This window comes from Delphinus delphis, chromosome 1, assembly GCF_949987515.2.
Source record: "Delphinus delphis chromosome 1, mDelDel1.2, whole genome shotgun sequence".
Classification (NCBI taxonomy): Eukaryota; Metazoa; Chordata; class Mammalia; order Artiodactyla; family Delphinidae; genus Delphinus; species Delphinus delphis.
The window spans coordinates 42495197-42508868 of record NC_082683.1 but is presented as its reverse complement, the minus strand read 5'-3'; the positions used below and the strand labels follow the sequence as shown (position 1 = coordinate 42508868).

At 35.5% G+C, this 13672-nt stretch overlaps 1 protein-coding gene across 2 annotated transcripts in view; it reads left to right on the top strand.

Moving 5' to 3' along the window:
- Positions 1-13672, top strand: part of EPS15 (epidermal growth factor receptor pathway substrate 15) — a 159825-nt gene that overhangs the window by 30061 nt on the left and 116092 nt on the right. For both annotated transcript variants that reach the window (XM_060021824.1, XM_060021833.1), the window contains exons 2-7: positions 1768-1809; positions 5040-5129; positions 6128-6175; positions 10154-10249; positions 12183-12248; positions 13404-13529. In XM_060021824.1, coding sequence (XP_059877807.1) covers positions 1768-1809; positions 5040-5129; positions 6128-6175; positions 10154-10249; positions 12183-12248; positions 13404-13529 — 468 coding nt within the window. The remainder of the gene's footprint in view (positions 1-1767; positions 1810-5039; positions 5130-6127; positions 6176-10153; positions 10250-12182; positions 12249-13403; positions 13530-13672) is intronic.

Genomic DNA, 13672 nt, shown 5'->3' with positions numbered 1-13672 from the left:
TGAACGGATGTAAGGAGTTACCTGTCCATGGTTGCTTGTGTCTGAGGATACTTTTCACTGAGTCTTTTGCATGGTGTCCTTGAAAAGGTTTTAGTTATGTTTTATCTGTAAAGAGTCAGGAAAAAAGTGGAATTATCGTTAGTCCTCTTTACAATTTCATCACTTGTTCAGTGGTTAGAGCACTTAGACACTACTAGCTTGGCCAGAAGTTAGATGTATATAGTAGAGGTGTACTAAATTCATCCTGGTTTATTTTAGTGTAGTGATTAATAAAAAATAGTTCATTTAAGAAAGTGAGAAATCTGAGACAAGTGGTAAACTGGATGGGATGCTGAGACAACAGATTGTACTGTCCTGAGCAAACCAGGGCATATGGGAAACAGAATGGTAATGTGAAAGAGGATGGAGCTTAGAGTGAGACAGTCCTGCATTTAAGTCCAGTCTCCGCCATTTAAAAGCTTGGACCTCTCTAAGACTAGGTGTATTAGGGTTCTCCAGAAAAACAGAACCAGCAGGACAGACACACACACACACTGATTGATTAATTTTAAGGAATTGGCTCGTGTGATTGTGGAGGCTGGCAAGTCCTAAATCTGCAGGGCAGGCTGGAGACCTAGGGAAGAGTTGATGTTGCAGCTGAGTCTGAAGGTGTTCTGGAGGCAGAATTCCTTCTTTCTTTGGGGGCTCTCAGTCATTTCTCTCTTAGGGCTTTCAACTGGCTGGATGAGGCCTACCCACATTATAGAGGATAATCTGCTTTACTCAAAGTTTATGGCTTTAAATGTTAACCACATCTTAAAAAAATACCTTTATAGTAACATGTAGACTGGTGTTTGACCAAACAGCTGGGTAGTTAATGGCTCTTGAATCTGTCCCCTTTTCCATCCTTGTTTACTTTTAGCATGGCAGTTGAACAAGTTGTCTTCTATAACACTTTATAATCTTATCTGTAAATCCTTATCACCATTCAGAACTCCTTACTAGTCTCTTCAAACATAACTGAGATTTCTGTTGATGGCATGCATTTTTGCATGCTGTTACCTTTGTATAGAATCACCCTCTCCCCTTCTCCCTTACACCTCAAATTTCTGTACTGATGTCAACCCTATGAAGCCTTCCTGGACTTCCTTCCTTGTTCCAGAACACTCTTCACATTCATGTACAGGCGAACCTGAGCCTTCAAACATCGATACTCCTAAGCTGCCTTTCAGATGAGATAATATATCTGTTCATCAGCTGACCAAGGAACCCTTTGAACTGTGGTATGAATTGAATAGCACTCCCTTCCTGCAAGCATTTCAGAACTGATATCGATATCATCTTTTTGTTCATTAGTTTGTGTATTCATTTGATTATTTTACTGAAGTGGTTTTTGAATTGTATTCATAGGTACCTTGGGCACTTGGGTAGAGGATGAATGCTTAAGGCTTTGGGCTTTTCAGTTCATCTTTAGCCAAACCATTTCACCCCTAATTTGTTATATGTTGGGTTTCTGAGTAAAATTTTACATGAGGAAAAGAGTTCTGATGTCAAAAATAATTTTAAAATTCTTGTTTTATTTCTTGTCTGCCTGATTATTGGTAATCCATGTGGCTGCCTTTATTCAATTTCCCTTCCTGCCCCCAGAAAGAAACAATGCCAAACTTTTTGAAATCAAGGATATTTTAATCGTATTTATCTTTATTTCATATATCTGTTGGATGAATGCAAATATATTAATAGAAGTCATTGAATAGCATTTAATTTCTAATTATTTATTTATTTTAGTTATCAAGTGGGAATCCTCTATATGAAAAATACTATAGACAGGTAAGATGTTTGTTTCTTTGTCTTCTTAGATTGAACATAAAATATACTTTCAACTCCTGATTGTATATATGCAGATTACCATCCAGCTGAATAAATTTGACATTTGTTGTTTTCATTTTCTTGTGCTTTAATCTCCTGCTTTGATTAATGCTTTTAACAAGCTCCCAGAAAAATGAAAGAAAGATAATTAAGCCCAAACACTTAATTGTCTTAAATATCTATCTTAAAAATCCATGTGGCATTAGATATATTCATCCAGATATAAACATCCAAATTAATTTATAAGCTAAATAGAAATGACTTTTATGTTGTTTTTAAGACTTATTAAAGTTTAATTTTCATGAAGTTAAAACCATGACCCTCATACAAATATATAAAATGAACGTGTGTCAAGGATTTTTTTCAACTCATTAATTATTGGGAGAACCAGTGAGATGTAAAAATGGGAATATGAGTTACAGAGATTTATATTCTCTATCAGAGAAAATTAATTTCATTGGTATGGATAGGAATCATTTGCATTGCTATCAGGTTTATATAATTTAACCTCTACCCCCCTACAGAGTGTAAAGTAGCCGAGTTGATAGAAAGTCAAAGGTGCAAACCATAGATCAGATTATCTAATCTCCTGAAAGTGTAGACAGTCTTATTTGCCCATTTCCAAATATCAGATCATTTTTCTTGATAATCTCTTCACCTTGTGATCATAATTACAGAAAAGGCTGGTCTCCTTATACAAATAAACTGGGTAATCTACATATTGCAGCAAGTGTTAATGAACCACTATAGGTCTCCTTGTGTGACTTGCAAATCTAAAGCCATACACTTACTATTTAACAACTTCTAAGGCCAGCTGATTAATTTCTGCTTGAAATTTCTAAAGAATCTCAGATTGTGCTTTTTAAAGCCTCTGTTATTTATTCTTCTGTTTTAGGCTAGGATCCAAACTTTAGAAATTCTCTTCTTCATATTTCACATGCAGTATAAATTTGAGTGCATTTACCTCATCTTGAGGTTTCCCATGGCTGCTAAGTTTTCTAGCCTGCTAAGTGACCTTGCTTTACTGCTTGAGTGACTGGGATCTTACAAACCATGTTGCAGGCCAGTCTTCTTGTGGAGTCTTTGTAGACATTGGTTGTACATAAAGGCAATCCCTGATCCTTAATAGCGGCTTGTTCTATCTGAATAAAAGAGAATCATTCTCAAATATGGCCTTGTTTTTGTACAATTGGTTTACTCAACTATAACCTGATAAAAAGGAGAATAAATTGTTATTTAACTTATTTGATAACTATATGGCCATACAAAGTAAGGACATTCAGTTAAAGGATTTGTTTTTGATCTCTGAAGGGTCAGTGAGAATCAAATACCTCTGAAAACTATTTCATTCAGTTTACAAAAGCAGAGCCTACTAAATTGAGGGATGGATATAGAGTAAGAAAGGGCTTTTCCACATATCCATTAGAAAATAGAATAGTAAAAATACCAACAATATTCCACGTAAATAATCATAATTGAATTTTCCTTAACACTTCATTCAGCCCTGCGTACTTAATTCTTGTTTCCCTGCCTCTTGGGTCAGGAGTCTGCTTTCAAGAGATATATCTACTTCCAGAATGCAGTCCTGGAATTTTGACTTGGTCTACCAGTACAGTCTGAAAGTTGTCTAAGTGATGTCAGCCCAGAAGTCTTTATCCAAAAGTCTACATTTTGAAGTGTTAATAGTTCAGAGTATGTGGTATCGTACTTTCCATGAGGCTCTGAGACTGTCTTTCTTTGTCAACAACACAGATTGTGGCCTTTAGCTTATGGCAGAGCCTTTAGGCAGGCATCAGAGTACAACAGAAACTGCCTGTAGATGACAAAGACTAAATGGCTGTGTTTAATTATTATAATAACCAAAAGAATGGAAGATAGTAAAATTATTTATTGGAATACACTATATAAATATGTCATAAGAGCTTAATCTGGGTTTCCCTTTCTCCTCAGTGCCTCTGTTTCTAGGCTATGGGGGGGTAGTTGTTCCTTTTTATCCCACCCTGGTCAAGGGATAGGCAAAGAAAAGGAGTTGTGGAGAATTCTAGAGGCAGAGTTCCCAACCCTTTCTGTACCTCCTTGTTACCCCAAATTTGGATTGAGCAATTCTTTCCTTTTTGCTGAGTGCCTGATTTATCCCATGTTCTAGCACTTGAAAGAAAGTATTTCTCTTTTGCTTCTTTGCTGAGATTGGTCTGTCTGGAATGCTTTGTATATGTTTTAGCAAACAATCTTTTAACTAAAGTGGAAAAACAGCTAGCTCACAAATATCCTTGTATCATGTTACTATTCCCATGACTTTTAAAAATTTACTTTTCACTTTTACAAATAGAACTTTAGGAAATCTCTACGGAAGTGAGAGTCGTTATTTTTTTTGAACTGTTTTTTTTGTTCTTGGTGACCTCATTCTGTCTTAAAGGAAAGTCCCCATCAGTTAAAATGATGTGTTTCCCTTAATGTGCTTTAGGAACTTAGCAGTTTCTAAAATTTCTTTAAGTTTATAATGCAGTCACTGCTGGTTTTAGAACTGATATTGCTTTGATTTTTAAAAAAAGTGTTGCAGTTTCTTAAGAGTAAGTATAAAAGCAGAAGTTAATTATTTAAAGATATTTGGAAAAAAAACAGATAACTGTGCAACTATTCCCATTTATCAGAAGACCTCTCCAGGAACTATTGCCCTTTTCCTCTTTTGCCATTTAAGTTTATTGGAATTTAAATGGCAGCTATAGAAGACTTGGAATCAGAAGACATGTATTAATGTTATGACTCCACTAATCTGTTCTACTTCCTCTGAGCTTCAGGGTTTTGTTTTTGTGTGTTCTTGTTTGTTTTTGTTTTTTAATTTGGCTGCACTCTGTAGCTTGTGGGATCTATGTTCCCTGACCAGGGATTGAACCCGGGCCCTGGCAGTGAAAGCACTGAGTCCTAGCCACTGGACTGCCAGGGAATTCCCTGAGCTTCAGTTTTATCATGTGTGTAATGGGCATGATAAAAAAACACTTTGTAGATTGACAGTGCTGTCTAGATGGTACTCTTCTCATATGGATGTCCAATATTCCATGGCCTTTGTTAGTCAAAGGATTCCTGTTCCCTTTTTGAAAAAGTCAGTTCCCAAATTACTGGGAGAAAGGCAGGTAAATAATCATAATTTTGTCTTTATGTTTGTTGTCAGCTTATGGTTTGTATCTTTTCAGGTTGATACAGGCAATACTGGAAGGGTATTGGCTTCTGATGCTGCTGTATTCCTGAAAAAATCAGGACTTCCAGACCTGATACTTGGAAAGGTAGTATTTGTTCATTGTAACTAGATATAATGAATATTTATTAGTGTAGATAAATTGGGTGCAAATTCAGAAAGATAACCATTACAAAACTTAGAAGTTAGAACTGTCATGGAAGCAGTTACAGTAATGCAGTGGAGGGAATTTCTGGTGTAGTGATTTACCCTCTTGAAAAATAAGGTGTTTTTCAGATTTTTAGAAAACAAATTACTTTTTAATAGGATGAAATGAGGAAGTAATAGTACATTTGAGTGATGTGGGGAGAAACAATGCAGACTGGGAACCTTGCCACCCACTCACAATTGGCTCTTTCCCTACTTCCTCTATTAGAACTGTCTCTATGTTTAATATGTGGTAAATAGAGTAGGGGATGAGAGGCTTAGGAAGGAGCACAAAGAGGTGGAAAAGTCCCTCTCTTGGCTTGATCTCCTTACAAATCCTTATATATGATATTGATATGTATTCAAACCCTGAACAATAATCATTATTAATAATTTAATTATTCACAAATAAACATTAACTATTTCAGCAAATCCTTATATATGATATTGATATGTATTCAAACCTTGAACAGTAATCATTATTAATAATTTAATTATTCACAAATAAACATTAACTATTTCAGCTTACCCATAAGAAAGAATGTCATCTTAATAAGGATCTAAAATCAAGGTAGCATGTTCTAGTAGAAAGAGTATTGGACTTGGAGTTGGAATCTGGGTTAATAAAAAAGTCATTGGACTGGAAGTTAGAATATGGTCTTCAGTTCTTTCCCTGATGCCTTGGATGTTCTTGAGTAAGTCACTTAACCTCACTGGACCTTAGTATCTTTATGTAGGGTTGCACTAAGTGATCTTTAAGGTTTCTTTCCACTTTTAATTCTGTGATTCTTAAATCCGACTACCAAAGAGCATGAGGTTGTAAATTGCAGGGATTTAATTTATCTTTAAGGTGATTTTTGTTAAAATATAGGTTGATACTTTTTTTTTTCTAAATTTCAGATCTGGGATTTAGCTGACACAGATGGCAAAGGTATCCTGAACAAACAAGTAAGATTCAGAGATTGACATGAAAAATTTTTGAGTAATTCAGAATAAAAAATAGCCAGCAATTTTTTGTATTTTTAAACTAAAAATTGGTTTTTACCAAAATGAGGGTTTTGCAAGGGCAAGTGTTACAACAGTGAAAATATTTCCAATCAATAGGCATTAAAATACCTAATTCCCAAAGGTTAGTGTTAGTTTGGTGACATTTAGTTCTCCTGGAGTGTTGTAGTCTGTTTGGGCTGCTGTAACGAAATATCACAAACTGGTTGGCTTGTAAACAGCATAAATTTATTGCTCACAGTTCTGGAGGCTGGAAGTCTTAGATAGGGTGCCAGCATGGTTCTAGTGAGAGCTTTCTTCTAGGTTGCAGACTGCTTCTTTATTCTTACATGGCAGAATGTGCTAGTGATTTCTCTGAATGCTTTTTTGTAAGGCACTTATCCCATTCATGAGGGCTCCATCCTGATGGTTTATGCACTTTCCAGAGGCTCTACCTCCTAATGGCTCTACTATTATTTTTGGGATTTTGAATTTCAATATATGAATTTGGGGGGGACACATTCAAACAATAACATGGGATTTATTTTTCTTAGTTATTCAGGGAGACTTTGCTCTTTGTATCTTATTAAGTTTCTTATGTGTACAGGGTTATAAATGAAAGTGGATTTTATTTTATTACTTTTCTTTAAATTTATTTATTTATTTATTTATTTTTGGCTGTGTGGGGTCTTCGTTGCTGTGTGCGGGCTTTCTCTAGTTGTGGCGAGCAGGGGCTACTCTTCATTGCGGTGCACAGGCATCTCATTGCATTGGCTTCTCTTGTGGAGCACGGGCTCTAGGCACATGGTCTTCAGTAGTTGTGGCACGCGGGCTCAGTAGTTGTGGCTCGCGGGCTCTAGAGTGCAGGCTCGGTAGTTGTGGCACACGGGCTCAGTTGCTCCGTGGCATATGGGTCTTCCTGGACCAGGGCTCGAACCCGTGTCCCTTGCATTGCATTGGCAGGCATATTCTTAACCACTGCACTACCAGGGAAGTCCAAAAGTGGATTTTATTATTCATGTGTTAAGATGGTATTGTGTATTTGAAGGGAAGCTCTTGGCTAATCAAACCTGAGTACAGTGTATTCTGGTCTAGGTCTTATCTCTGACATATAAACCAAAAAATGGTTTACAAGCCTGAAGTAAACCTTAGACCAGAAATATGTGAAAGTGGTTGTGGGCATTGGACACCATCAGAGAACTTTAAAGTTCTGCTTGTTGGGGATGGATTTCAGAGTTCTATAGGATTAAATTCAAAGCTTGCTACATGCTAATACATTGGCTGAGCACTACTACTCAAAGCTAATTTTCCCTATGGGGATAGCTGAAGCTAACTCAGAAAAGGGATGGGAAAAATTAGATGAGGGGGTCAGAATACCCAGTCTCTTATTTAAGATTCCAAGGTTAGATTGTGGTCCCCATTGGACCCCTGGGCAGAAGGGCCAGTTTGGTACATTGGAGACATTGGAAAACTAAATTCGCATGGGCATCCAGGGTGCTCTGTACTCAGTCAGCAAATATTTGTTGAGTACCTGTTTTTAGCCACGTTTTGGCAATACAGAGGTGAACGTGACAGGATGTGGTCTTTATCTTCATGAACTTACAGTAAAATAAATTCTTCACTGCTGTTCCTAGACTTTGGGTGTTTAGTTTGAGTTCTTTGTTATATCCAGGTGGCTGGATTTATGGATTTGCAGTTATAAACTTTGATGTTTGCATTGGAGGAATAGATTTTTAAATTAACATATGAAATTAAGAAAATAAACCAATACTTACTGAGTTTCTATGTGCCAAAAATGATAGTGTTTTCTTCCTATAGTGTGGTTTTAATTTTGTTCCTTATAATACATTGCAAGGTAGATATTAGCCCCCCTTTTAAAGAGTTTTTTTAAACTTGCCCAAGGCCTCACAACCAGTAGCAGAACTAGAATTCAGTGCAATACTATTTCACTTCAGAGCCCATCCATACTGTGGGAGTGGACCTGATTACCTAAGAGTAATTGACTCTGATTAGAATGAGAAGAGAAAAAGGGTTATTTAGAGTTCAGCATTTAAAGGATGGTAGGAGACATTGATTTCAGCAGAAGATACTTGAAAGGTCAGAGGAGAACTAGGAGAGCTTTATGAAACTATGCTGGTAGAGAAGAGCATCAGGGAGGATCATACAGTCCAGGCTGCCAAAAGAACAAGTAGGCGGTGTTTCCCTGGTGGCGCAGTGGTTAAGAATCTGCCTGCCAATGCAGGGGACATGGGTTCGAGCCCTGGTCCAGGAAGAGCCCACATGCTGTGGAGCAACTAAGCCCGTGTGCCACAGCTACGGAGCCTGCACTCTAGAGCCTGGGAGCCAAAACTACTGAGCCCATGTGACACAACTACTGAGCCCACACGCCACAACTACTGAAGCCTGTGCGCCTATAGCCCGTGCTCTGCAGCAAGAGAAGACACTGCAATGAGAAGCCCGTGCACCGCTATGAAGAGTAGCCCCTGCTCGCCACAACTAGAGAAAGCCCACGCACAGCAATGAAGACCCAGTGCAGCCAAAAATAAATAAATTTTAAAAATAAATTAAAAAAAATTAAAAAATAAAAGAACAAGTAGGATGAAGCTTTTTAAAAAAAAATTTATTTTAGAGTCCTGTATTTGGTAGCTAGGAGTTTATTTGTGACATAGGCAGTTGTTTCTCTAGCTAATGGTAGGAGTTAAAATCAGATTGCATAGAAGCTTGTGTGGTGAATGAAAAGAGAAGGGGTGATCTTGAAATAGCATTTTTTCAAGAAATTCATTAGTGAAGGCAAGGTATTGTATAAACAGACAACGTGTAAGTTTCTAGGAATAGGTTAAGTATTGAGTAAGAAGAAAGTATTGAGTAGAAAAAAGAAAGTAGAAAGAAGAAAGTATTGAGTAGGTGAGAACAGATGTGAGAAAAGCAGTAAAGGGTTGATTGCATCAGCAGCTGTACTGGAGTATTGACAAGTTGCAAGTAATCATAACTGGAGTAAAGGGTTTTGTTATGCTTATTCTCAGACCTGATTTTAACTCAGAACAGCTGAAAACAAGTTGCTTCAGTGTCATTCCACTAATTAAATTTTGGACCGAGGCTTCAAATGCCAAAAACCCAAGGACCTTTGGGAGAGATTTACAAATATTTTGAAGTCAAGCAGTTATATAATTGTTTTAGATGTTGCATAGTTATTCTTTGTAGCTTTTCTGGAATAACAGTGACTGAGTTACTTGAATGATTGGTCTAGTGTTAAAATTTATAATCTTAAATCCAGAGATGCCTTTTGATAACGTTTTATTTATTTTCTTCTAGGTGCTATTTTCTCCTAGACTTTTTTTCAAGATTCTTTTTCTCACTTAAATTATAAAAATCATTTAACGTCTTTAAATATTCTTTGAAACATGATTATTAATTTTGGTATATTTCCAAATACATATATTTATCAGTATATCAGTTTATTTAATTATTTTCCCATTTATATTAATATTTTTTGCTATTTATAATATTAGGAATATCTTTGTACATAGATCTCTTCCTGATTTTAGGGCAAGTTTTTTTTTTTGTTTTTTTTTTTTTTGCTGTACACGGGCCTCTCACTTTTGTGGCCTCTCCCGTTGCGGAGCACAGGCTCCGGACACGCAGGCTCAGCGGCCATGGCTCACAGGTCTAGCCACTCCGCGGCATGTGGGATCTTCCCGGACCGGGGCACAAACCCGTGTCCCCTGCATCGGCAGGCGAACTGTCAACCACTGCGCCACCAGGGAAGCCCTAGAGCAAGTCTTTCAAGCAAATGTGCCGTTATATTCGCTGCAACATAAAAATCTTGGAGTAGTTGTGAATTGTTTTATATTTTCAGATTAAAGGTATGTGTGTAGATAGATGGATGGATGGATGAATGGATAGATAGATAATGCTCTTAACTTTCATACTTTTCTTTCTCAGGAATTCTTTGTTGCTTTGCGTCTTGTGGCATGTGCCCAGAATGGATTGGAGGTTTCACTGAGTAGTTTGAACCTGGCTGTTCCTCCACCAAGATTTGTAAGAAATGCTTTTAAATTTAAATTGTATTTTTAAAAATGATACCACATGATTTGAAAATTAAAATTTACTATATTAAAAATTTTTTCCCTCAACCCCTATCACTCAGCTACCCGATTTTCTTTCTTATGGCCACTGCTGTTATTAGTTTCTTGTGTATCTTCCAGTTATTTTATGTGTATATAAAGACATATAAATACCTATATCCTCAGTTTACATTAATTGTAGCATACTATACACATGATTCTATGCCTTTTTAAATAACTTGATATGTTTTGGAGATCTTTACATAAAAGCTTCCTCATTCTTTTTTACAGCTGGATAGTATTTCCGTGCTTCTGTTTACCTTAATTTATTTAACTTCCTATTGGTAGGCTTTTAGCTTGCTTCCAGTCTTTTATTATTTAAAACATGCTGCGATGAATAATAACCTTGAATCTGTGTCACTTTGCATGTGCAGAAATATATGTGTAACTTCTCAGAAGTGGAATTGCTGTTTCAAAAGTTCGTGCATTGTAATTTTCACATATAATATCTACTTGTCTTCCATAGTGGTTGTATTAGTTCACAGTCCCACCAACAATTGGTTGAGTGTACTTTTGCTAACATACTGTTGTCAAACTTTTGGTCCTTGTCAATTTGATAGGTGACAAATGGGTAGTTTTAATTCGTCCTTTTGGTTTTATGGAGTGAAGTTGAGTAGTTTTTCTCATGCTTATGAGCCATTTACATTGCCTTTATGTGAAATGTCTGTAACCTTTGTCCATTTTTCTTCGGTTGTTTGTCTTTTCTTATTGAATTCTAGAGGCTTTTTATATATTAGGGAAACAGTTCTTTGTCTATATGAGTTGCAAATATTTTCTCCCAGTTTGCCATTTGTCTTTTGACTTTGTGGTCTTTGTGGTGATTTTTTTTTTCCGTAAAGAAGTCATTGTTTTTAATGTAAATGAATTATTAGGATTTAAGTTTTTTAATGGTTTCTTTGTTCACATTTACATTAGTCCTGATGTAAGGTATGTGTATGGATTCAAATGTATGTTTCTTCAAGACGGCTACCTTTTAGACTTAATACAGTTTATTGAATAATCAATCTTTTCCATACCGATTTGAAATGCCGCCTCAATCATGTGCTGAATTCTCATATGTATTTTGGTTTTTTTCTGGATTTTTTCTGTTCATACCCATTGATCTGTTTATCCATATGCTGATCTCACATTGTTTCAATTATCATATTTGGTAATTTATATCTGATAGGGCTAGTCCTTCCCACCCTACTGCTTTTTTTCAGAAGTTTCACGGCTCTTCTTGCTTGTTTTTAAATTCAGTATTTTAGTATTTTGTCTGAGTATTATGAATTTAACTTCAGTTTTGAGAATTTCTGTACTTTGAAGTTTAGTTGTGGAGTCAGAGGGTTAATTTAGGGATTTGTTGCCTAACTATACTATTATAAAAAATTTTCAAACATATTCATCTGTCTCTACAAGCAAATAAACATAATAACTTGGACAGGGTGTTGATAGGTTCATGTACTTCTAACTTAGAAATCTTAAATTGAATTCTTGTTCCAGTCAGCTTTCCTTAAATAGTGTAGGGAAAAAGTGATCAGTTAACAGGGCCATAAATATTTTTGTTACATTCAGATATCTTTATCTTGATTTCAGTTGTAATAGGATTTCTTCTATAAGACTTACATGTTTTAGTTAGTGCTCCACAGTCATTTAGTCATTTAGTTAGCTCCACTAACTCAGCTTACTCAGTTTTTGTTTCATTTGTACTCAGATGAAGGTCTAATAGAGTTAATGTAAAATAGTGTCCTTTGTGCATTGAGATCCAACATTTTGTCTGAGTATTTTTAAATCCAAAGATTATTTTCTCCTCATTGTTTATTGATGTGAGGATTTCAGCCCTTCATGTGCTATATTTTCCTTTTTAGCATGATACCAGTAGTCCTTTGCTAATCAGCAGAACTTCTGCAGCTGAGCTCCCATGGGCTGTAAAAGTAAGTAAACTTTGTAACTGTTCTCTCTTTTACTTCACTTTACTTCCTACCTACATAGTCCTTTCCCCCTACTTCCAAAATATATTGCAGTCTGCATTAGACATTCATTTTTTACTGTGGAGGAAATACTGGTACTAGAAATTGCTTGAGGGATGTTGCAGCTCTGTTAGTCATTTTGTGACAGTTAGTATTGGCTTAATCTCATTTCTGTTATAGTGTAAACTAAAAATGATGATCTCATAATCTTGTATTAACTAAAATATTTGATGAATAGGTAGTTTACCCCACTGGTACTATTTCTTGTTTGAAAAGTTCTACTTAATTAATTCTCTTTATGGCTCTAAAACACTTCTTTATGAAATCTTTTCCTAAAATGGGTATTTTGCATTACAGTTATTTGGAGGCACCAAAATGGTTATAGCTATCTTATCAAATTTTAAAAATCGTAATTTTAAAATAGAATATAGCAGATCAAATAACCTGTAATAGATGTGTACAGTTTTGTCAGAAAACCATTTTGGTTTGTATGGCTGTGTCTACTTGTATGCTATTAACTTTAAAAAGTGTAAGGATCTGGCCTTGACTTGGAAAATCATGAACAATAGTTTTTATGTTATACAAATAACTTTCTGGGATTTTAGAAAATACCTTGTTATTGATAAAAAGAAATCTTTCTTTGGGAAAAATGGGGGAAACTTGATGTCTATTTCTGTGGCAATGATTTCCTTTTTTTTTTTTTTTAATTTGTTTGAGTTTGAAATGTAACTAAATACCATGTTTAGAAAGTCATAGAATGTCACTAACTAGCTATGTGTTCTTATAAAAGTTACTGTTTTGCTTTGGATCTGTTTGAGTGAGAGGGTTGGACTAGATGCTCTTCTCAAAGCCCTCTGATCACTAAAATCTTTTGATTTTAACCTAACAGTAGAAGGGCAAAGATAGTATTCCAGCTACAAAAGGGATGGAGGGGATTCTAGACTTTCGAGTGGAGTAACTTTTAAATTATTATTTACTATAATATATTTTGATGAAAGTGAAAAATGTTTTTTAAATGATAGTTTTAAAAATGTTGTCTATTCTTTGAGGACTCAATTTTTAAAAATGCAGTTAAATTCCTTTCACCATTATTTAACTTTGATCTTCTTTGTATTATAGTCTGAAGATAAGGCCAAATATGATGCAATTTTTGATAGTTTAAGCCCAGTGAACGGATTTCTGTCTGGTGATAAAGTGAAACCAGTGTTGCTCAACTCTAAGTTACCTGTGGATATTCTTGGAAGAGTAAGATATTAAATTCTAAATGTAATTTTTATGTATTTTAATTTTGTATCTACCAGGAACACTTAAAAACACATAGATCTTACTTTGAAGTTGTATTATAGAATTTTTTGTGTTTTAACTTAATATATAAAATTATTGCCAAT